The following is a 25,675-nucleotide window of genomic DNA, read 5'->3' on the forward strand; positions in this document are numbered from 1 at the left end:
CTCCTCTAATAATCATGACTTTAAAATGGCCGCCTCGCATTCTTATATGACGGAAGATGTGCTGAAAACGTAGGAAAATATCCAATCAGGGAGTGTGAATTTTATTTGGTAGCAGGTAGCGTGGTTGAAGGCGGATTGCCGTTTAAGGCGTTTATCAGATTTTCAATATCATTTTAACAGAAATGGGATTGCATTCTGAGTTACTCAATTAGTTCTTATCGTATTGAGTAAACTCAGTTGAGCCCACTTTGAATATCTATATGGTATATCCACACCGGCCATCTGTTTTTCAATCTAATTTAAGGGGTTGAGCCTAAAATTGAAGCATATCCAAAGATCAAGTGGATCATAACACTGAAAACAGTGAGGATATTGATTTCCACCATTGAAACATTTCTAGGCTCCACAGTGATGTTTATTTGTCATCTACCCTGTTCATTGGATAATACATAAATGGAAGAAAGGAAAACACAAATATAGGCTTGATCTAAAACTTCCGTGGGCCTCAAGAAGTTTACAACTGTAGATGATTCAATTCAACTGTGGTGTGGTCCATTTGAACATTATATATGCCTCATTTTGAGCTCAATAAAATTATCTTGTAAAATGGATGGACAGAGTGGATAAAATACATAAATTATGGTGGACCTTACACATTTATACGCAATCTACTTCCATTTTAAGCATAGAAGTCTAAATTAGAGATAGATACAAGACACTAGTAAGCCATCCGAATGTAGATTGAACATCCACCGTTAAAAACTTCACAGGCCATGATTGAGATTTGTAATTTCCATTCATCCAACAAATAAACATCCAGGTCCAATTGAGACTTTTCACTTGTTTCAATTTTGGGCTTATCACCTTTGACTATCTAAAAACAGATGGACGGAGTAAAACCAATACATCACAGTGGGCCCCACAAATCCCCTGTGTGGATTAATTTACATCCAACCGGAGGGAGGACGAAATTGATTCTCATGGAGACCTAACTAAAGACAGGTGGTTCTGTTGGGACTCCATGGCCCACCATGATGTACCTGTTTTATTAATATAAAACACCAATTTTGACATATCATTTTAAGGCATTAGCTGGAAAAAGAGGCAGATTTAATGCTCAATGGACCACACCACGTGGGGATTGACAGCTTACTACCGAAAACTTCTACGAGGTAATTGAATTTTGGATCATGATGATATTTTTATTTTTTCCTTCATACATGTCTATGTAACTTTATTAATAGTTTTGATGGCAAATAAACATCCTGGTAGTTCCTAAGAAGTTTTCAACAGTAAGAATTCAATCCCCACTAATTCCTGTGGTATGGTCCACTTGAGCTTTCAATCTACCTCCTTTTGGTATTAGTGTCCTAAATTGATAGGTAAAAATGGATGGACGGCTGGGATAAAACATATACATTGTTGTGAGTCCCACCGATCCCTTTACGGGACCTTCCCTCTCTAGGTAGGTCGTGTTGGGGCAGAACACAATCGGCACCTTACCCTATGCGTGGCCAGATTTATTTCAACCCCCAGAATTCATAAATGACCGAAGTACCCAATCTTAGGAATAAACTAGTGTGGCAACCATACTTTTGCATACACAAGCTACAGTTCTAAAAAGTGAATTCCAAGATCTGGTGATCTAGACCATAGATCTGTGCTTTCTGACCATGGATAGACTCTTCAAAAGAAGAATGTTTGACTCTGGCTTTTTTTTTCCCAAATATGGATGGTTAGGAAGAGAAACAAAACAGTGGTATCTGGATCTTGAATTCGTAGAGAGCACTATTGGAGCAAATTACAGACCAACGGTCTGGATTACAGGGATCTTGACCCCCCAATTCTCAAAATTATAAAGGTGCTTCGAAATCATAAGCAAGACAAGTTTGGTCTCATTCTCGATCTTGACCGTTGTTTCAAGACTCGTTGACTCAAAATGAGTCGTTGGGTCTTAAGTCAAAGTCAAGGGTGACTCAGTAAAGGACCGATTCAACTTGTTAGGTCTGAGAGCTGAGTGGAGCTGGCCCTTCCATGACACACTCACCACTCATCCTAGTTGTGGGAAGCGGATTGGCTGGTGTACCACACACCACTGACCTCAATGGTGTGCAAAGCAGAACGCCTTGGTGGAAAGGAAATCAAAGTTGTGGGCCCCACAATGATATATTTATTATATTCACACCGTCCATCCATTTGGCCAGATCATTTTAGAGCATGAAAAATGAGTCACATCCAAAGATCAAATTAGCCACACCACAAATAGAAGTTGGGATAATGATTCACAGCGTTAAAGTATTTTAAAGGCACACCTCCGTTCATAAGGTAACATAGACGTGGATGAAGGAAAAAAATAAAATAAAATCTCATATTGATCCAATACTTCTGTGACCCCATGAAGGTTACAATGGTAGACGTTCAATCTCTCACTGCTTTCTACAGTGTGGTCTACTTGATCTTTGGAATCTATCTTAATTTTAGGCCCACGACTTACAACAATTTCGCCAAATGGACAGTTTGGATATAACACATACCTCATGATCAGGCCCACAGGACTTGGTGACGTCAACGCACCACTGAGGTCAGTGGTGTGTAGTACATCAGCCAATCCGCTTCCCTAGTTGCGGTAACTTAGTTAAGTTGATCGAATCACCCCTGTTTTCAGTGCTGAATCGCAGTGTCAAAAGAGATCTGTTCTAATCAGGTCTGAGTCAACTCGGACAAGTCGCACAGCGCTTTATAATAGACTCACAACCTTTATCTACAGTTCCTAACTTTCATGCTCTTAAATCAGATGGTTGGGATCATCAGCCCAGTTCGATCTTTCCATCATGACCAGTCAATAATGACGAGGAACAAATGCAGATTTGACATTTCTGTATCAAATGTTACTTAAAATTCCCAGATTGATGGGACGACAGCATTTTTCTTTGTTATTTCTCAAGTATTTCAATATATGAGCTGCACCCATACAAGCACATCTAAGAGTACATTTCGAGCCATACAATGAATGGCTAACAAGTGTTGATAAACAAAGCAAACTTTACATCATCACCATTGAAATATCTGTCATCATTCATGTCGATGATCTAAATCATATCACGATTTTGTTACTTCATGGCAATAACAGAAACTCAACAATTGCATGAAGCTCGAGTGGGGTGAGCAATACAAGCATATATCCGTTCCATCTCAGGGCTGGTTCTTTTGTGGCAAAGGTGCTAAACCGGCCCCCTCCAATTTTCCTCCCTTGTTTTGTCTAAAATAGCTGACCTTCATCTTCTTGAGAGACCCGAACAGAGAACTTCTCCTGGTTGTTAGATGCCTTTTTGAAAAGATTCACAAGCCGTTGAAACTGTATCTCCCTTAGCACTCCCCTCACTGGCAGTTGTATTCAATTCCATCTTCCCGTCCTGCCTTTTTCTTCTCTTTCAACTTCCCATCGCTGTTAGATGCCTTTGCAAAAGGATTCACCAGCTGCTGAAACTAGACCTGACTGCTCGCTTCTGTTGCATTTCCGATACCAGCTGTTTTGTTGGTTCCAATCGCTACCATCTTAGCCTTCTCTTTTGATTTCTCTTGTTTTGAGAATTGAAGGGCAGGAATGGAATCGATGGTTCTGATGCTCTATGGTTTTCGGCTACAGGTAAGTAACCATGCGTTTTATTCCCAATGGATGCATTAGAAGATGAAGTTGGACATGTCACTGCCCCTGACAATCTTTCCTGTAAGAAAATGCATCACTTTATTACATAACATAACAATGGCAGGAGTTGGCTTGCAAACAAAATCATAATTTTCCAAAAACGAATGATGGAAACAAGAACGATAAGAATTAGAAACATAAATCTTCATGACCAACAAATATTATGGAGTAACATTTAACAGACTAGTAGATATAGCACATACAATGCATGTGGAGCAAGGTATTTAGAAATGGTAACGGCCGGCTGTATGACGGATACCATGCAGGCCGTGCGGCCTTGTAATGGTCAAAGCTTCCTTTAAAGGAAATAGAATGTATCAGCCCCATATCAGTCCTTTAAAGGCCTTTATTCGGGCTTTACAGCCCTGTATCACGTGATGGTAAAGAGTGTGTGCAGCGGTAATAAATAGAGGGAGTGGTGTGTAAGAAAATTGGGAATTGGTGGAGGGGCAGTTTTAAAATAGTAATGGTTCAAACCGTCCAAGACCTCCAGGTTGGATCCACTTTAAATAGCACACCATAAACATCTATTTCTTGAATTTTGTGCCGTTAATTGTTTTTATTTCAACTGTTCATTCAACACCCACCAAACAGAAATCAAATCAATGCAATCCTCTGTTTAAGAGATTCAAATGGACCCACGATTTTTATGGTTTATTTGAGTTCATTACATGCCACTTGCACAAATTATTAATGCCCATGTATCAACTATCATACTTTGCCAGATTATCAAAGCTTTTTTCATTGTAAAGAGAGAGAGGAGCATCTTCCAACAGCCAAATAACTTCTCCAAATTACCTGCATGCCCATTATTTCAGTCTAAAACCCTTTATCATGTCCTTTAGTAACACAAGCTTTTAGCCTCTCAGGAAACTAAATGCTGGAAAATTTGCCCCTGTTTACTCCCGTTATATATAGTAGATATAAGCAGTGTTTCGAGTGTCAGTATTGATGCATATATCACACCGTTGGGATATGGAAACATATTAGGCATTGCATGGGAAATATCATGTGTATCGTGTAATGTATTGTTGCCTTTAGGAAACATCGGAATATTGGTCAAATTTTTCAATGAAACTTCAAGAGATACAATAATAGGCATTAATACACGCTTAGAACTCAAAAGATCATAAAAAACCAGTACTACACATCATAAGTTCCTTTGTATAAGGTCCTAAACTCTACGATGTTTGACAAAAGTGATGCAACTATATTCAAGATCAGTTCATGTAATATAAATCATAAAAGACATGTACGAAAACACAATCAATACATTCAAAAGGCAAATTTGTCCTTCACTATACAGTGCATATATTTAAAATATATATTTTTAAAATTATATTTATAATTAAAAAAAAATTGAAGTAAATAAATGTGTAGCTGATGTTAAGATCAGCACTCATAAGTACACAAGTAACATCTGGTCAATGTAATTTTTTTCAAACAATTTATTTATTTATTTTACACACCCACGCACTCACACCACAGTGGGATTTCACCACAATGGGTACTTGAACCCATGACCTCGTGTTGAAACTCTTGTGAATCTACCATCGAGGCATGAGTAATTTATTTTATTTATTTATTTTTAATTAAAAAATAATTTTTTGAAAGTTCCCAAAAGTTTTGTCAATCTGTAAATCAACCTTTAAGCACTCTCACATGATTTTTCTACTACACTATAATTGCAAGCTAAATGGGTGCCTATTTTATCCAAATTAAAAAATCGAAGGTCAAAATCCATAATTGAAAGTGCGAAACATGCAAAATCATGAATTACTAACTTAATTCCATAAATTCCAACAAATTTAAACAAGAGAAAACAATTTAAATTAGCAAAAACTCACCAAATGCTCTCCAGTCTCGATTTCAACACCCAAATTCCCTTTTCCCTCCAAACAAATGAAAAGAATTGGTTGAAATCCCTTTAGCAATGCAATCACAGTCATTGTTTGAAGTATCTCCGATATTATCAAAATATCCCGAATATTATTTGTATCTCTAGCTCGACGACACTAATAACATTGGTAGCGATACCGATAACACCGATAGTATCAAGAGTTCCAGGTATTGGCAATGTATCGTTGAGTATCACCAATGCATTGATATCGTTAATATTTTTTACTATGCAAATTCTAGATGTTGCTTGTATTTCGATATCACCAATGTATCGCCAATATTTTCAATTGTGTAAATTCTAGGTATCATATTGTTAGTCTCTCAATGATATTTTGATAATATCACCAATGTATCGATATCATCAAAATTCTGTTTATTAAAAAAATCCATATTAATTTTTTTTTATGGGCACATGGTTTTATGCAATGTTCAATTTGTCGATGATAATATTAATAACATTGGGATATTATTGTTATCACAACATGGGCAATATCAAGACCATAATCTTTCGTTTCCTTTCCAGTTGCCAATGATTTCATAGTGAAATATTGTGTTGTCGATATTCTGAAATATCGATGGGTGTTCGGATGGAAGGTTGGATGGTTGGATGAATAGATGGGGATGGTTGGATTGATTTCTAATGATCAAGGTGTTCCATAACTATAATGGTGACCTTAATGGCCACCACCGTTACCATTATGATACGGGTTGTAACGGTTGTTACAACCCCCATATCAGCCGTTATGGCTCCTTTTTTTTCCCCTTGAAAAAAAAAAAAAAAAAACTGTTATAAGACCATTACATGGCCACTACGGCTTGTTTGTTCTGTAACGGCCTTTACAACTGTTTCGGCCCCATAATGCATAATGGTTATGACTGTCACCATTATGTAACGTCCGTAACCGTTATGCAACCAATTTTGAATACCTTGCTTATGAAAGAACATGCTTTTAGGCTCCTATTAAATGGAAACTTATTATGTATGCAATCTTTTTCATTTTATTATTTTTTTTAAAAATTCCTAAATATCCATATATGTGTATTTTGGCATATCCTAAAGTTTCACTAAAAATTCCACCATTTCCCCCACAGTTCCCCACATTTACGATTATCGGCAATATCAATATAGTTTCTAGTGATACTGATACTTCAAAAACTGATCTCAGTGTTAAAATAAAATAAAATTAAAACTTGAAGGAAAATCGATTTTTGTAGATTTTTGGAAAATTTCCCAAAATTTTTGAAATAGGACCGACAGAAGTGCGGTATCATCAATATGTGCAAATGTATCGACAATATCAGAAACTTGTAACAATGATATTTTCAAAAAGTGTATTGGTATATCATCGATGCATTGCGATCGGGAGACATCTCTATTCATTTGGTTGGGACCGTGGCTGCAGGAAGATGAAGTAGTCCATAACGAGCCATCTGCACTAAGCTACGTCGGCCATTATAGTTGTGGACCGAAGAAGGATGTCAATGGCAGAGGAGGTGGCATCCATAAATGTCATGCAAACGAAAGAAAAACCCTGCGGTTTCGAGGACCCTTTCTTCCTAGGGATTACAGATTCCTTAACTTTCCCTGCCTTGGAGAAGACCCTAGATAGCATTTTTGTTTTTCATCCCAAGATTGTGGCAAATTAGCAACAGAGAGGGTTGGGAAACTTGCAAAAGCTGAGTAAGGAGTTTTCTTCACGCTACTAGGATTCTGCTCCCTATTCTTTAGCTCATGAGACTTTCTTCTCACAACCTGAGTCCAATCACCCTTAGCCAGATGAACCGATTGCGATAGTGGAACCGGCCCTTAACCCGAGATGCCCGGTAGCCTACCCCCTACGAGACAGGAAGAAATAATGACACAACTATGGGAAGGAGAGACAGGGGAATTGGGGATAGAAGAATGGGAAGGGAAATCAGGGTACTGATTGCTAATAACCCTAGAACTCTCTCTAGAAAGCCTACTGAGAAGGACTATGCATGTGAAAACCTCTGCCAAAGAGAGGTACCCAGCAGATTGCGGGAAGGGACATGCGAGACGTACCTTGGGGATTTACCTCTGGAGTGAAGGTTGGGGTTTGCTTCTCCTTGCCAAAGGTCTGAAGGAAGCCTTACGAACACGAAATGCCACAGCTTTGCTGGATGGGGTTCAAAATGTTAATCTTCTAGCCTCATTTGCTCCAATGACTTTTGACTCTCGCGTCCTTTTACTCCCACTCCCATGTGATTTCCTGGGATTGAAAATGCTAACGTACTCAATAGATGATTAACTTCTCTTCTTCTTCTCATCAAACTTCTTTCTCGCCACCATCAAGAATAGACGAACCAGTGGACATGGGCAACTAGATAGTGTTTTCTTCAACAAGAATATGCGTGGGCACTAAGGGATGAGATGGTGAAGCTTCCAAGTCAGGAGATTTACCCTTATTTGACAAGAATTGAGTGGGCTCAAAGAATGCAACATGGGCACAAATAAATTGTCTTCGAAGATGAGGATTGTAACACCTATAAAACCCCTTTATATTGTAGAATACTCAAGTAAAATACATTTAATTGCTTTAAGGTCTAATTTATCATGGCCCAACTCTAATTGATGAACAAAGCATACACATGTAAAAACATTGTGGGGCATAGAGAACAATAACCTAACAACAAAATTGCACAAGGGGACTAACTCGTCAATATAATAGAGGGCATTCTATTGATCAAATAGCACGCTATTAAAATTGCATCACTTCAAAAGAAAAAGAGAAAGTGGACATTTATATGAATCAAGGCACGTGACATCTCAAGCAAATGACGGTTTTTCCGTTCTACAACACCATTTTGTTGTAAAGGCACATAATGTTTGATGCACCCATTTTCAAATAAATAAAAGCTAAAAGAATTGGATATATTCTCATTAGCATTTTCTAAACGAAACACACACTTTGGAGTTAAATTGATTATCTACTTCCATACAAAAAATCTTAAAAATATATAACAATTCATATCTATCTTTTCATTAAATAAAGCCAAGTCATTCTTGAAAAATCATCAACAAAAGTAACAAAATACTTATACCCTCACACACTAAAACTCAATCAAGCCCCCAAATATTTGAATCAACCAAAGAAGATGAAACTAGACTATGCTTTTCCACATGTAGTGGAAAAGTGATTCGATGATGCTAAAACTAATTCAAACACTTCACATTCTAAAGTTGACATAGCCAATAATGCAATAATAAAGGAATGGAACTTTTGAGAATCTTCAAAAACGGGTGACCGAGACGACAGTATCACTAGTAAGGACAAATGTTGCTTTGCACTACTACTCCAACGACTTCACAGTCAAGATACTAAAACACAAAATGTTGATGTCCTCCACCAATAAACTTCATCGTCTTTAGATCTTGGAAAATACGATGTGCAGGATAGAATACCATAGAGCAGTTAAGTGATTTTATGAGTTTACTAACAGACATGAAGCTAAAATTAAATTTAAGTACATAGAGAATTGATGACAATGAAAGAAAGGAATTTGGATGAACAATACCCATTTCACACACTTTAGACTAGGCAACGTTTCCCAAAGAGACTAATGAACTCGACAATAATGTATCAATAAAGGAATGGGCACTAGACTACATGTCATATGATCAGAAGCTCCAAAGTCAATAATTCATGGCATAGAGGACTAGAACCGAAGTCATACCTGAGTTGATGAGTGTGGTTAAGTGAGAGTAGCGACAAAGATGGGTTGATTCTTCAATAACTTGAAGTATTCATCTTTGGTAAGCATGACTATGTCATTAGATGTACTTGTCTATTGAATTGTAGGAGTAGAACCAACAGAATGAGACCCACTACTCTCTTCAAAATAAGATGCCTCATTTGCCCAACTAACTTCCCATGTCCCATTTATTAACAATGTGATTTGTATGCCCACAGTGAGTACACTCTTTAGGTCCACGACCTCTAACACGACCCCTTGTTGCATCATTATGACCACCTTCATTACCTTTGCCACATCCTTGATTAATTACCTTAGCCACTACAATCACCACCTCTACCTCATCTAGGGGTGCACACGGGTCGGTTTGGTCCGGTTCTGGGGTAAAACTGGAGCCGAACCGTTCCTAATGGTTCTGGGATTTTCAGAACCAGAACCGGACCGTGAGAACCAGTTTGGTTCCGGATCAGTTCCATGGTTCTGGGTTTTTAGAAAATTCAACAAAAGAAAAAAGGTGGAAAAAAAAAAATCCCATCGTTCATGTGTGTGTAATTCCATGCCTAGGTTGATTTGGTGTTTGTACTAATTCGAGGTGAATGATGGTGCTGCTGTTGTCTTTGAAAAAGAAACAAAAAACTGGTGGTTGCTCAGGACGGATCCGAGGCAGATAGAGGCAGTGATGGTTGGCTTCAATATACATCTATAAAATAAAGGTGGGCCACTAGAAGATGACTTTGATTTTTGGTGCATCAACAGCAAGCGTCTCTTTGGAGCTGTTCACTGCAGTAGGTGTCATAGGGGCTCGAAGGGAACAAGTTGGAATTTTGAACCTGCTGTAATGACTTACAAGCAGGTTTGTGTTTATGTACGGTGTTGTTGCTGGCAGGCCTGGCAGTTGGTGGCATAGTAGCTTCAGCCCAACGATCTGTTCCTGCTCAGGAGTTGTTTGAGGCCAGTCACAAGCAACACTACTGCATCTCTAAAACCTTGAAGAAGTTATAATCAACAATAGAATGTGTTGCGACTTGCAATGAAGGTGATAAAGGAGAAACAACTATAGTTGAAAGCGATAACAATATCATAATGCCATTATGATAGTCATACATGAACGATGAGATTAGTAGGGCTGTAAATGGGCCGAGGAAGCAAGGTATAAGAAATAAAAAATGGAATGGCTCTGGATCAATGGTTCGGATCCAAGGTTCAGATCCACGGTTTTGGGCCACAGTTCAACGGATTGGTTCCACGGTTCGGGTCCACGGTTCAGTTCGATTCTACATGCCCCTAAACCGGAACCAAACCGTATCCAATGGTTCTTGCAATTTTGGAACCGGAACTGGAACCGGTGCTGTCCAGAACCGGACCAAACCGGACCAATCCAACGGTTCCGGTCCGGTTCCATGATTCTACCGGTTAAATGTGCACCCCTAACCTCATCTAACAAATAATGTCAAATCAAAATTATCATTGGCTCTACCCATAGAGCCAAGTGATACCCGTTGAATGCGAACATAAACTCCTTTTAGGGATGGAACATCCTTGCCACCCAAGATATGCATACGCACTGGCTAATGTCTTGGTTTCAAACCAAATATGAATTTAGCCACAAGAAAATCCTCACATTGTCAACGTTATTTCTCTAGATCATTAGTAAGTAGCTGATACACATTCATCTCCACATCTAACAAATAATGTCAAATGAAAATTATCACTTGCTCTACCCATAGAGCCAAGTTATACACATCGAAGGTGAACATAAACTCCTTTTAGGGATGGAACATCCTTGCCACCCAAGATATGCACACGCATTGGCTCATGTTTTGGTTTCAAGCCAAACATGGATTTAGCAACATGAAAATCCTCACGTTGTCAACGTTGTTTCTCCGGATCATTAGTAAGTAGTTGATGCACATGCATCTCCTCCCGCATTACTTTGAGTTTTGAATAATATTTCACCAAGATACTTATCCCCTTGTTAAAATGCAAAAATCTCTTCAAACAACTGATATGTATGAGATATTTTTTTATCGGATGAATACATCTCTCGTAACACATCACACACCTCATTTGTCATATCTGAAAACATCACATTTTCACTAATAGATGTTTCCATACTGTTCCACAACCACGCCATGATCTGAGCATTTTCCTAAAGCCACTAACTGTATGTGCTATCACTTTCAACTTGGTTTCACCACAATCAAATATTTTAATTTGCCTTTGGTTGCAAAAAAAAACACTCGGATAGATTTAGACCACTAAAGATAATTTGCTTCATTTAGTTTTATGGTAAGTTATTTAAAGTTTTATAGCAAGTTATTTGAACCTCTAGAAAATCATATGGATTTAGAAACCCAAATCTTTGATCACCCTTAATTTCAATTATAAGAAATTAAAGAGAATAACAACGTGCCTATATGGATGCAAGTTGACTCTTCCAGATCTAAGAACTCTCCAATTGCAAGGTCCACACATTGTACACACCACACCAAACGAACAATCAACTCACACGTTTCAATCGAACACAAGAGCGATGATCACGAACATACCATTCACACTCTTAACACGCAGACCATGACGAAGGCCTACCACACTAAAAAACAAAAAAGAATAAACCTTAGAAGAGCAAATAGGAAAAGAAAAGGAAGAATTTATGACATAAAAGAAAAGAAAGTGGTGTAAATAATAATGAAATCCGCTCTAATACCATGCAGAGTTATGTAAAACTGAAAGGAAAGGAAAAGAGGAACAAATGAGATGGGAAAAAGAGAATGCCTAAAAAAAACACTAGAGAAATCGTAAGGCCTGTATTCTTATGCTTCAAGAGCCTATGTTTAATATTTCTAAGTTACCTTAAGTAGCATAGGAATTGGGATTTGATAGAAGCCTCCGAGCAAAGTTCCACGATCAAGATGCAAGAGTAGAAATGCAAAGCTGGGGAGGCTTGATCATGGGTCCATGAGTAGTTTGTAGTGATTTTAATGTCAATTGGATGCTAAAGAGAGGCTTGGGGCAACACTCCAAAAGTTAGAGCTATCGAAGAATTCAAACGAGTTATAGATGAAGTTGGCATATAGTAGATGCGGGTTTTGAAGGCTCAAGGTTTACTTGGTGTAATAACAGACAAGGTCATAGGAGAGCATGAATAAGACTTGATAGGGTACTAGTTAACATGGAGTGGGTAAGGGAATCTCTACCTTCAAAGTCTCTCACCTCTCTTATCTCTTATCCAATCACTCTCCTATTCTGGTGCCTGTGAAGGAACTAGTGGACAGCTCCTCGAAGCCATTTAGATTTCAGATAATGTGGACAAACCAAATCAGATTTAAAGAGGTGGTGAAGGAAATATGGGAGACGGAGTTGTTTGCATCACTGATTGTCAAAGTCTTTCTGAAAATGAAGAAGTGGGAATCTAAGCTGAGGGAATGAAACAAGGAATTTGGGGACATTTTCCGAAGCGTCGGAGTTGCAAATGATGCAGCTTTGAAGGCCGAACATGATCTCACGTTGTCCATATCAAAGGAATGTAGTACAGCCCTTGAGGATGCAAAATCCAAGCTGGTTACGGCTCTCCTTCAGGAAGAAATCTTCTGAAAGCAAAAGTCAAGAAACCAGTGGCTGTCGGAAGGAGAATGCAACAATAGATTCTTTCATGGAGAAGATTCTTTCACGACTCCGTCACGGAGAAGCGACATTGATTATTTGTAAACAGGATAAAGACAGAATTGGGAGTTATTTTGGAATCTCAGTCAGAGACAGAGACAAAAGTAGCCAGGTTCTACAGCTCCATTTATACATCAGAAGGTGTTGGTCCAGCAGATGACATCCTTAGTATCATCCCAAGCTTAGTTCCAGACTAATATAATGAAGACTTTTTGCACGCTTTAGATATGGAATAAGTGAAGGCGGCAACATTTTCTACTCCTCAAGATAGTGTGTCGAGACTAGATGGCTACTTGATCAGCTTTTTCACGTTCTTCTAGGAAATTGTGGGGGAAGATATTCTTAATTTAGTATGCAAGTTCATGGAAGGGGAGAGAATCTGCGAGCCTTTGGTAGCTTTCTCATCTACATGATTCCTAACATTATATATATATATATATATATATATATATATATATATATATATTGTCAGACTTTCAGCCAATAAGCCTCTACAATTGCATATAGAAGATTTTCTTGAAGCTCTTGACCCCTTGGTCAAATGTCTTGACTTGGATCTTATATCTGAAGTACATATACAGTCTTATGTGGGTTAAGGGCAAAGGCACAACAACACTAAGATGACAACTTGATGGTGGAGATTGTCTATCTTGACCCAAGTCAGTTCCCTCACATAAGATTAGCAGTATGTCTCATAAATGAATGTCCACATGTGTGTCCTATGTATCTGTGATGATCATGGTCTATATAAGGTACTAAAATCTATGGATCACAACTCTCCTCAGTCAATGATAGTAGTGTCCAATCTCTAGCACTCAAGGGCTACCAAAGGACTCACTCCTCAACTAACCCATATACGTACATAAGTTCAAGGTGACACTACAACCTAAGGTATAATAGCATGTCCCACCCACATGGCTAGTGGATGAGGGCTCACAAGGTTTCTTAGGGTATATACTCCAAAAATCTCTCACTTGCCCTAAAACCAATCTGTGCTCAAATCCATTAAGCATTCTTGTCGAACCAGAACTCCTTAGCCAAGAATATCACGGAATCATACTAATCCTATTAAAGTTCACACAATCTCTCAAAAGGCAACTTTCCTTGTCAAAGAAACGCAGTTACGTATACCTAGTTCAATCATTTTCTTCCATGCTTGCCTATTTATCCTTTATTATCAGGATTTGATCACCTGACAACTCATGTTCAACCAAGAACCTCATGATCCACGAGGGAGTGATCTTGTGCCATATAAGCACACTTGGATCATCATGGAACTACCCAGTATGTCACATGCTTGATCGACCATTATCACCCTACAAGAGACATAGGTATGCTATAGTCGCATCATATCATCACGAGAAGCACTTCATCCACTCATGTGGAAACATAAGGTTGTTTTAACATGAACAACCTCCATCATAGATCACGGTTATTGCGGTGTGTGGTTTTTCCTCCCACTGGCTAAGACATACAGTTATCTGTATTTCCATGCGTACATCAGTATATTTTGGGAACCTCTATCAGCAGGCAAGACTTGCCTTTCAACATTTATTCCCAAGTAACACTTTTCAATTGGTTTCATTTTAGTAAAGCCTTAGATCCAACCAATCATGGTAGGAAAAACAACCACGCTAGTAATGAACCCTTATCACATAAACTGATCAACATCTCTCCCCAGTGCTTACAATCAGCATAATATCAACATGTCATTCATTCACATATACACACAGTTGTGGGATGTCAACACACTTGTGATTCAACATAGATCATCAAATGACACAAGTAAAGGCATCAATGGAATTGAATGATGGATTTGTGGTATCCCTTCAAGCTTTATGGATGGAATCCAGAATATAATCCATAATGCGAGAATCTCTTAAAGAGTGGAGAAAAATCAATCACCTTATATCCACTACATGAATCACACACATACACGTACATAATATAAGCAAAGTGCATTGTAATAACAATTACCAGGAGCAATAATAATAAAAACCAGTCATAATAATTATCAAACTGTTGGTTCTCAGTAGAATTGGAAAGGTTCAAAAATTAAAACATAATATTGGTCAATGACCCTAATTCAGTCGTCCATTAATACTACTCTTTACTATAGTCGTAGCTTGTAACCCTCCTCACTCCTGACCAATATGCACTCAACCTTGGCTTCACTTTCCTCCTTCCTATCTTCTGCCCAAATAACAGTTTAACAGTTTGTTAGTCCATGTCAATGAACATTTATATGTGGAAACTAAAGCGAGGGGAAAGAACCGTACCGTGATCACATTAAGTGATTAACATCTCTCCCTAGTCCCTAGTGCTCACGATCAGGGTAAGATCGACATATCATTCATCCATATATGCTTGCAATTATGGGATTTCAGCACACTTGTATTTCAACATGTATCATCGAGTGATACAATCAGAATCATTGCTCTCATCAGCACTATCTATATCATAGGCAGTGACACCCATCCTCTAAGAAGATAAGGATATGTAATTAGTTGAAGGTTAGCATATTGTGCAGACTCATGCTTTCCACTCATTAGACATCATCAGAGGCATCAATGGAGTTATATTTTCAATGTCATCAATGGAACTGAGCCACATCTGCGCAGCATCTCTCCAAGGTCTAAGAATAGTATTTAGTACCTGATCCCTATTTCAAAATTCCCTTGGAGAGTGGAGAGAACCAATTATAACATATCCACATAATGAATCACACATACAAGGCTTAGTAAGTATAGAGTAGTAGTAATATTAGGATAAATCATAACCAACCATATAAACGATTAAAACTTCCATCTCTCAAACAAACGGACAACAATAACTAGGTCCATAAACCAACGTATCAAACTAGGTCATCAACTATAATAACCCAGATTCTTGTAGGCAATCATACACACTTGTGCACACACAAACTTACATCACACAAAATATAGCAGACACTTAGACACACCGTTGATTAGAGAGAAGCATCATCTTTCATTCACATGGTAAGCGCGCTTGAATTTTGAGGACAAAATTCTTTTGAAGGGGGTAGAATGTAATAACCTGGGATTTTTGTATGCATTCATGTACACGAATAAACGTGCATGTGCATTCATCCAAGCACACATGCATAGATCTATCCATTCATTAATGCATATTAGTGTTTGAAATATCGGTATCGCGTGGCGTATTGCATTCTTGGGATACAGATACGTATTGGTTATCGCATGGGATATATCGGTTGTATCGTGTAATGTATCGCTATTGTTGGAAACATGGGGAAACATTGAGAAATTGGTTGAATTTTTCGATGAAAGTTCGGTGATTATTAAAAAAGACATCAATACACACTTATAAATCAAAACATTACAAAAAAACAAGTACACATAATAGGTTTTCTTTGTATGGGATCCTAATTTATGCGTTGTCTAACTGAATTGATGTAAGTACATTCAATGTCTATTCATATAATTTATAATTGTAAGAAGACGAGTGGCAACACAAGCAATACATTCAAAAGCAAAAGAAGAATCACTAGATTAGGTTATAGACATGTTTGATGTGATGTTTGAACACAAAGATTGCAAACGATTTGCGAGAAATTGAGAAATTTAGATTTTTTTTTCAATTTTTCGCAACTCGGCCCATCTCCTCCAAATCTCGAAATCGAAGCTTCCAATTCATAATTTTTCAGGCGGAACATGAAAAATCATGAATTTGTAACAATCCGACACTAATTTAACATGATTTACAGAAAACAAGAGCATCGAAATTCAAAAATGCTCACTAGATCAAACATGTGGGATGTATCGCACTACTTGTGCGTTTCGTATCACACTGATGGGATACAAGATATATCGTGGGATGTATCGGCCGATATCTTCAATATTTAAAACAGTGATGCATATACATGATCAGCTATGCATTCATCAATATATGCTAGGTGTAAACGTTTATATGTATGTCAGACCTGTCTATTGTTAACCATTGATCTATATACCAAACAGACCCACTTATGATTTAGATTAATTTAAAGTTAGCAATTATATAATTATATGTATAAATATACGTATGTGTGTGTACATGTTTATTCTCACCACTCATGCATATAAAGTCACATATTCATTCATAAACGAGTTCACTTTTAACCATTGAGCATGTACTAAACCTACCCAATCATGTTGGAATCCATGTTGGAATAGAGAAATTTTTATAAAATCCCTAAGTGCTAGATCCATTGGACAATAAATATACTGATGCTACACCAAATTCACCCGAATATGGAGATTATGCACAATTTCCTGTAAACCTAAGAAGTCTAAGATTCTTTCCCCCAATTCTCTAGAATTCTAGGGTTAAATAATAAATTACTTTGAATCCCAATTAGGTTAGGGATAGTGATGCACATTTTTCAAGTGATCAGACTTGAAAGCTATGATGTATTGTTCAATAGTTGTGATCTTATAACTATGATGTGAAATATACTAATTGTAAAGATTTTCATTTCAAATTCTCTAAAGTCCAACAATGATTTTATTAAGTCTTTTACTGCTGAAATTTTTAGAAATCCATGCATGTTTCGTTTATGTGTTGAAAGGGTTTGGATTCTTGCTTGGTTAAGCATGTATGTTGATGGAAGTTAATTTTTATCATGATTTGAAAATAATCATGGAATGCTATGTGAATTTGAAAGGTTTGCTTTGGAAAAAATAAGTTAACGAAATAAATATTTTCAAAATTCTATCTTTAGAAATTACATTCATGGAAGGTTTAGATTTAGAAACTTTTGATCATGGAAATTCTATTTTTGGCATTTTTTATTTTTATTTTTAATTGTAATGAAAAGTCCACTTTAGGGAAGTCTCATTTTTAAAAAGTTCTTATACTGAAGATTGATCATGGATTTTTGGAACACTAACAATACATAGGTTGAAAATCCCATAAAGCAAAATAAGAGGGCTCTGTGATCCTGAGGTTGAAACAGCCTTAAACCCTAATTGGATCTTCTTGGCCTACCTTGGCCCAGGTGTAGTGATCGTATGTCACTTACACAAGAACGCAGGTAGATTTTGCTTGAAAGAGATGATCGTATCCCTCACTATGAGTTCACCCGATTGAGCATGATAGAAACTGCAAAAGGTCACGGTTATGAGAGTTTTGATCTGCTGATGACAAAAAGGCCCTGGTGTTTTGATGATTCATACTTGTTAATGATGGCACAATTCTTGTAGACTACATTCATGCACTATTTGATTTGATATCATGATTTCTATTAGCATCGAATTCTAGCTATTTCTTGCAATCATTCATGATTCTAACCATATTGTATTATTCGTTTTTGTTTAACTGCTAGTTTCTATAAATAAATAAATAAAAGCTACATTTATGAGCCTAGCATATGTGGAAACTTACTGTTGGGATGTGGAGCCACATATGGGGGTCGCACGACCGGTCATGGCCCCTGCTCGACCAGTCATGGACTGGCTCGACTCAAAGTCGAGCGAGCATAAGATTTTTGGTTCCGAGGTGCTCGACCGGTCGTGGTTACGCAGATTCGTTTTCGAATCTGATACGGACTGCGGATTTCGGTGTCGCCTTTCGCAAAGGTGCGAAAGGGAAGTTGCCAAAATTATAAATTGGGGTCCCTAGGGCTATTCTAGGGCTAAGGTGAATATTAGGATATATTTCTACGGTGTGGGCAAGGGATTTTCTCTGTACTTCCAAGAGAGAGGTTAGTATATTGCCTTGTAATCTTCGTTCTTCATAGTGGAAGTTTGCATCTGTGGTTTTTTACCCTAGTTTGGGGTTTTTCCACGTATATCTTGTCTTGTGGTTTGTTTGCATTGTTTTGATCTGTTTCTAGTTTATATTTATTCTTGTTTATCGTTTGTGGGTGAGGCCTGAGATTGGATCTAGGCTCACTGCGTTGTTGGCGTGCTGCGTAACAACTGGTATCAAAGCTATTGGTTTAGTTCTATTGGGAGCGATGACAGAAGAAGGGAAAACTAGAATTGAGAAGTTTGATGGTTCAAACTTTGCCTTCTGGAAGATGTAGATGGAGGACTATCTGTATCAGAAGGATCTCTATATTCCTCTAAGAGGAAAAGAGAAGAAACCAGAAAAGATGACAGATGATGAATGATTTTTACTGGATAGGAAGGCTTTAGGAACGATCCAACTCTCTTTGCCTAAGAGCGTTGCCTTCAACATATCTAAGATGAAAACTACAAAAGAATTAATGGAAGCCCTAGCCACCATGTATGAAAAGCCCTCAGCGTCCAACAAGGTTCATCTTATGAAACAGATATTCAACATAAATATGTCAGATGGTGGGAGCGTGGCTGAACATCTAAACGAGTTCAATACAGTCACAAGCCAGTTGGAATCCGTTGGCATTATTTTTGAGGATGAGGTCAGGGCTTTATTGATCTTATCCAGTTTGCCAGACAGTTGGGATGGTTTGGTGATTGCTATGAGCAATTCTCCAGGGTCGACAAAGCTGAAATTTGATGATGTGGCCGGTCTAATTCTCAGCGAAGAATCTAGAAGAAAGATATCAGGAGTTTCAGGGGATTCAAGGAATGCTCTACACGTTAAAGGAAGAGGAAGATCGCTGAACGAATGAGGCCATAAACACGAGCGGTCTAAGTCGAGGAAGAAATCCAGGGGACCGAAAGACAAAAACGGGTGTTGGCATTGTAGCAAGAAGGGGCACATGAAACGTGATTGTAGGGTGCTCAAGAAACAAGAAGGAAGCTCTCAAGGCGGGAAGGATTCAGTGAATCTATCTGAGGAGAGTGACACAGAGGCATTGATCTTGTCTCTTGATGCGAGGAATGAGTCTTGGGTTATAGACTTGGGTGCTTCGTTTCATGCTACTTCATGTAAGGAAGTTCTGCGTGATTATGTGCCAGGTGACTTTGGGAGAGTCTACCTGGGTGATGATGAGCCGTGTAGTATTGTTGGAAAGGGGGACGTTCATGTAAATCAGAAAGACGGAACAGTTTTGAAATTGAAGGATGTCAGACATGTACCGAGTTTGAAACGTAACTTGAACTCAGTGGGGCAGTTGGCCGATACTGGTTATGTGACGACATTCACTAGTGATTCCTAGAAGATCACAAAAGATGCCCTGGTAATATCTCGAGGCAAGTAGGAAGGTACTTTATATGTGACTTTAGAATCGTATAGTTCACTCTCAGTAGCATCAACTGGAGTGAATGGACAGTTATGACATTAGAGGTTGGGACATATGAGTGAGAAATGGATGAAAGTGCTATTGTCAAAAGGGAAGCTACCGGGGCTGAAGTCTATTGACTTGGAATTCTGCGAGGACTGCGTGTATAGCAAGCAGAAGAGGGTAAGCTTCAAGAAGACGGGACGCGCTCCAAAGATGCATCTGTTGGAGCTTGTACACACTGATGTGTGGGGACCGGCACAGGTATTATCTCTTGGTGGCTCACGTTATTTTGTTTCTTTTATTGATGATGCTAGTAGAAAACTGTGGGTTTATTTCTTAAAGCACAAATCTGATATATTTGATGTATTTAAGAAGTGAAAAATTATGGTAGAAAACGAGATAAGTAAAACAGTAAAATGTCTCAGATTTGATAATGGGGGAGAATAATGTGATAAGAGATTTGAGGAGTATTGTGCAGCAAATGAAATCAAACATCAAAAAACGATTCCAGGGACACCGTAATAGAATGGTGTGGCTGAGCGCATTAACAGGAACATCTTTGAACACACCAAGAGCATGAGGCTACATGCAGGGTTGGCTAAGACCTTTTGGGCAGATGCTGTGAATACTGCCGCATATCTCATCAATAGAAGTCCCTCAGTACTATTGGATGGTGGGTTACCAGAAGAAACGTGGACTGGGAAAGAAGTGAACCTTGCACATCTCAGAGTGTTCGGTTGCACTTCATATGTTCACATTGATGCAGAGCACAGAAATAAGCTGGATGCGAAGTCCAAGAGGTGCATGTTTATAGGCTACGGGCAGTATGATTTTGGCTACAGGTTTTGGGATGCAGAAAACAGGAAAATCATCAGAAGCAAGGACGTAATCTTCAATGAAAAAGTGATGCATAAGGGCAGTGTGCAAGAAAATAAGGCCAAAGAAAAAGAATTCATAGAGTTGGAAGAGTTACTGAACACGGGTGTTACAGCGCCACAGGATGATCATGCACAGGAGCATTATGAGGCAGAGCCGAATACACCGATTGTGAGGAGGTCTACTCAGGAGAGGAGACCCACGGTCCGATACTTACCCTCCTTACATTATCTACTGCTGACAGATAATGGTGAGCCAGAGTGTTTTGAAGAGGCGTTACAATCAGATACACGAGTTAAGTGGGAGCAGGCCATGGATGATGAGATGGACTCTCTTGAGTCTAATCGTACATAGGAGCTAGTCGCTCTACCCAAGGGTAAGAAAGCTCTTCATAACAAGTGGGTTTACAGACTGAAGGAGGAGCACGATGGTTTGAAACGGTACAAGGCTAGATTGGTTGTGAAAGGGTTTCAACAAAAGGCAGGTATCGATTTCACTGAAATATTTTCACCGGTAATGAAAATGTCTTCGATTCGCATGGTCTTGAGTATAATGGCTACAGAGGACTTACATCTAGAGTAGCTAGATGTTAAGACAGTCTTTCTTCATGGGGACCTTAAAGAAGAAATATATATGCATCAGCCGACAGGATACGTGGCACCAGGAAAGGAGAACAAGGTGTGCAGACTGAAGAAGAGTCTATATGGCCTGAAGTAGGCTCCGAGACAGTGGTACAAGAAGTTCGACAGTTTCATGTCGGGAAACGGTTTTAGGAGATGTCATGCAAACCACTATTGTTATTTGAAGAAGTTTGATACGTCGTACATCATCCTTCTTCCGTACGTTGATGATATGCTTGTGGCCGGTTCAAGCATGAAGGACATCTCAGATCTCAAATGTCTAGAGAATTTGCCATGAAGGATTTAAGAGCTGCAAAACAAATTCTAGGCATGAGGATAAAGCGTGACAGGGAAAACAAGAAACTAGTTTTGTCACAGGCAGAGTACATAGCCAAGGTACTTGATCGATTCAATATGGGAGGTGAAAAGCCGGCTAGCACTCCATTAGCCAACCATTTCAAGTTATCTAAGGAGCAAGGTGCAAAGACGCAGGAGGAACGGGACTACATGGCTAAAGTCCCATACGCGTCAGCGATAAGGAGTCTCATGTATGCTATGGTGAGCACGAGGCCAGACATTGCTCAAGCAGTGGGAGTTGTTAGCAGGTCCATGAACAACTTCGGGAAGGAACATTGGGAAGCTGTGAAGTGGATCCTTAGATACCTGGTAGGTACTAAGGATGTAGGGCTGTATTATGGTGGATCAGAAATCAAGTTACAAGGCTACGTGGATTCAGATTTGGCAAGAGACATCGACAGCAGAAGAAGCACTACAGGTTATGTTTTCTCTCTGGGTAGTGCTGCAGTCAGTTGGGTCTCTCAGTTATAGAAGATAGTATCTATTAATATGACAGAAGCAGAATATGTTACGGCTACAGAAGCGTGCAAGGAGATGGTATGGATGCAAGGTTTCATGGAAGAGTTGGGTAAAAAGCAAGCAGATTGCAAGCTGTACAGTGACAGTGAGAGTGCAATACACTTGGCTAAGAATTCAGCCTTTCATTCAAGGACCAAGCATATTGCCATCAGATATCACTTCATACGTTCGTTACTGGAAGATGAATCGATTGCTTTGGAGAAGATTCATACAAGTGAGAATCCTGCGGATATGCTAACCAAGGCGGTCACACGGGAGAAGCTGAAGCTCTGTTTAGCTTTGATTGGTCTTTAGGATTGAAGACGGGGAGGTGATGCACTCCAGATGAAGAAGACAAAGGTTTATGGCGATGTGTCTCTAAGTGGGAGATTGTTGAGATGTGGAGCCACATCTGGGGGTCGCACGACCGGTCGTGGCCCCTGCTCGACCAGTCGTGGACTGGCTCGACTCAAAGTCCAGCGAGCATAAGATTTTTGGTTCCGAGGTGCTCGACCGGTCGTGGGGTCCTCTCGACTGGTCATGTAGTTTGCTCGACCGATCGTGGTTACGCAGATTCGTTTCCGAATCTGATGCGAACTGCGAATTTCGGTGTCGCCTTTTGAAAGGGTGCGAAAGGGAAGTTGCCAAAACTATAAATTGGGGTCCCTTGGGCTATTCTAGGGACAAGGTGAATATTGGGATATATTTCTAAGGTGTGGGCAAGAGATTTTCTCTGTACTTCCAAGGGAGAGGTTAGTATATTGCCTTGTAATCTTCGTTCTTCATAGTGAAAGTTTGCATCCGTGGTTTTTTACCCTAGTTTGGGGTTTTTCCACGTATATCTTGTCTTGTGGTTTGTTCGCATTGCTTTCATCTGTTTCTAGTTTATATTTATTCTTGTTTATCGTTTGTGGGTGAGGCCTGAGATTGGATCTAGGCTCACTGCGTTGTTGGTGTGCTGCACAACACTTACTATATTTGAAAATCTGCCATATTTAGAACATGTTATTTTTGAACTCATACTAGATTTGAAAGATATTATTATTATTTTTTTAACTTTTAAGAATTTTTTCACTAGGCACGTATAAGCTCACCCTTTTGGGAATTCAGTTTCAGGATCAAGATCAAGTCAGAGGAGCAACTGGAGCAGAGTTCTAGCCTTTTATTTTTGTCTATCTAGTCTAGTTACCCTTTTCAAGTTCAAATTCATTATAAGAAGAGTTATAGTGGGAAGAGCGATTGACTTTTTAGATGGTTGTGATTAGATATTTTAATGTTTGTATTAAGGAAGTGTATGTTGTGTGGAATGATATTGTATAATGAATTGCGATTTATGCTTATATTATATTCAAGTCATGTCTTGGGATGCAGGATTAGGGTTTGGCCAACCTGGGTGTCGGATTTTGGGGCATGATATCAACCTTAATCCATCCCTCCACCATCTCTACTTTATGTTATGGTTATGCTTCTCACTAATGCTTAAAGTGACCTATCTTCCCATAAAGCCTCTTCAAATTCCCTTCACCTTTTCTCTTACTCTTGAACTTATGATTAACAAGGTCACCTACTCCTTTGGGTTTTTTTTTGCAAGGAGATTGCAATTGAGTAAAACATTTCTCTGCATTTTAGAAACAAAACCCATCTATCCAGTGCCTCCCATCCATGATCATATTAGATTTCTCAACAGATCTAAAATTGCATGGGTTAGATCATACCTGTATAAACGATCCTTCGGCATAGAAATCTCATATGAATATGATGATGAGGATGACTACCACCGTCTGGCTCGTTCTACACTACAAAAGCAACCATCATAAGTTAGCAATCTAGACATAGTTTAAGTCTGGGAAAGAAATTCCACAAATTCAACAGATAGGAATTGCGTCCCTCACACTGGGACTGCCAGTAGGTAGACAACAGAAACAATAACCATAAAGGGTGTGAATCTTGTCTATGGTCCATTGGGTGGCCCACTTACACCCTTCCTCAACCGGCTTGCAAATCTTGCCCTTCAATTGGGTGGCCCACTCACACTCTTGCATATCCAACATGACCCAGATGGTCAGTGCAAAGAAGAACCATACGATCCAACTCGACTTCTCTGGTAGCAGGGCATACAGTAACACTGTCGAAGCTAGCACCCCAAGAACCAAGATAAAGAGGATGAGATTTCTGGCTATGGGGGGCCGGTATCTTCCCACTATTATCATCATCCACACGGACATGGAGTAGAAGGCTGCGACACTGATCATGACAATAGAGTAGAAGGACATCTTATGCTGAATGTATAAAGCGTTCAGGACTTTGTTGCCATCACTGATTGGATAGTTGAGACTCAAGAGGAACGCCACGATCATCCATACTATACTGATGATAGTAATCATCAATTCCAACGACGGTGGTGCAGTGTTCAGACTCTCTGACGGCCCTGGAACATCGACAACGCCATTTTCGATATCTTGATTAGAGCCTCCTTTCTGCAAAAATCAAAACCCTAATTATTGATTTGTAATGAAATATGAAAAACAAGTACAAAAATTGACTGGATTAGATTTTACCTCATGAGGGGGAAATTGGGACATCAATCAGCTTCTAAGAGGAGATGGATTTGATTAAAAATATGGAAAGAAATGAAAATCGTTTATTTATTTATAGAGTAGGTGAGCTTTGTTCAGGTTTTCCAAGTTTCTTCATGTTGTCGGTGTTTCCCCGAAAGGTTTGCTCGGTGTTTCACGGATGATTAGTCTCGAGATGGGGACCGCAGGGATTAGTCTCACTTCGGGACACCATGTGTCTTAAGAAAACAAAAAGAAGAATTCAGCTGATCAAAAGTCAATTGTATGTTGCGTTTTTTATGACTGTATACCTTACTTTTAACCCACGGTACTTTCTGTGCCTGTCAAAACTTATATTACCAAGCTATTACTCTACTGTACGGACACTTTTTACGGGACCAACATACAACTGTACCTTGTGGTGACCTTGGGGTTAAATCGTTCTGGCAAAGATCCCAGAATTTTCCTACAAATTTTAGATACCGGAATTCTTTCCCCAAGTCCCCCCATGGAGTTGCATATGCCGCTTAACCTAGTGTAAAACTTTATGAATGTCTTATGTTCTTCCATCTTTATGTGTTTAAATTGAGATGTCAGAAGTTGCAGCCTTGAC

At 38.9% G+C, this 25,675-nt stretch overlaps 1 protein-coding gene across 4 annotated transcripts in view; it reads right to left on the minus strand.

The window, feature by feature from the left end:
- Positions 1-25,137, minus strand: part of LOC131258036 (uncharacterized) — a 78,917-nt gene extending 53,780 nt beyond the window's left edge. Inside the window, exons 1-4 of one of the 4 annotated variants that reach the window (XM_058259067.1) lie at positions 25,066-25,137; positions 24,400-24,984; positions 24,223-24,303; positions 2,971-3,725 (exon numbers count right to left, since the gene is read on the minus strand). In XM_058259067.1, coding sequence (XP_058115050.1) covers positions 24,253-24,303; positions 24,400-24,984; positions 25,066-25,089 — 660 coding nt within the window. In that variant the 5' untranslated portion in view covers positions 25,090-25,137 and the 3' untranslated portion in view covers positions 2,971-3,725; positions 24,223-24,252. Of the gene's footprint in view, positions 1-2,970; positions 3,726-15,278; positions 15,474-24,222; positions 24,304-24,399; positions 24,985-25,065 lie in introns of those variants that run through there. The other 3 variants (XM_058259069.1, XM_058259070.1, XR_009177790.1) reach the window with 3 other exon arrangements.
- Positions 25,138-25,675: the final 538 nt, after the last annotated feature.

Source organism: Magnolia sinica, chromosome 10 (genome assembly GCF_029962835.1).
Source record: "Magnolia sinica isolate HGM2019 chromosome 10, MsV1, whole genome shotgun sequence".
NCBI classification, from domain to species: domain Eukaryota; kingdom Viridiplantae; phylum Streptophyta; class Magnoliopsida; order Magnoliales; family Magnoliaceae; genus Magnolia; species Magnolia sinica.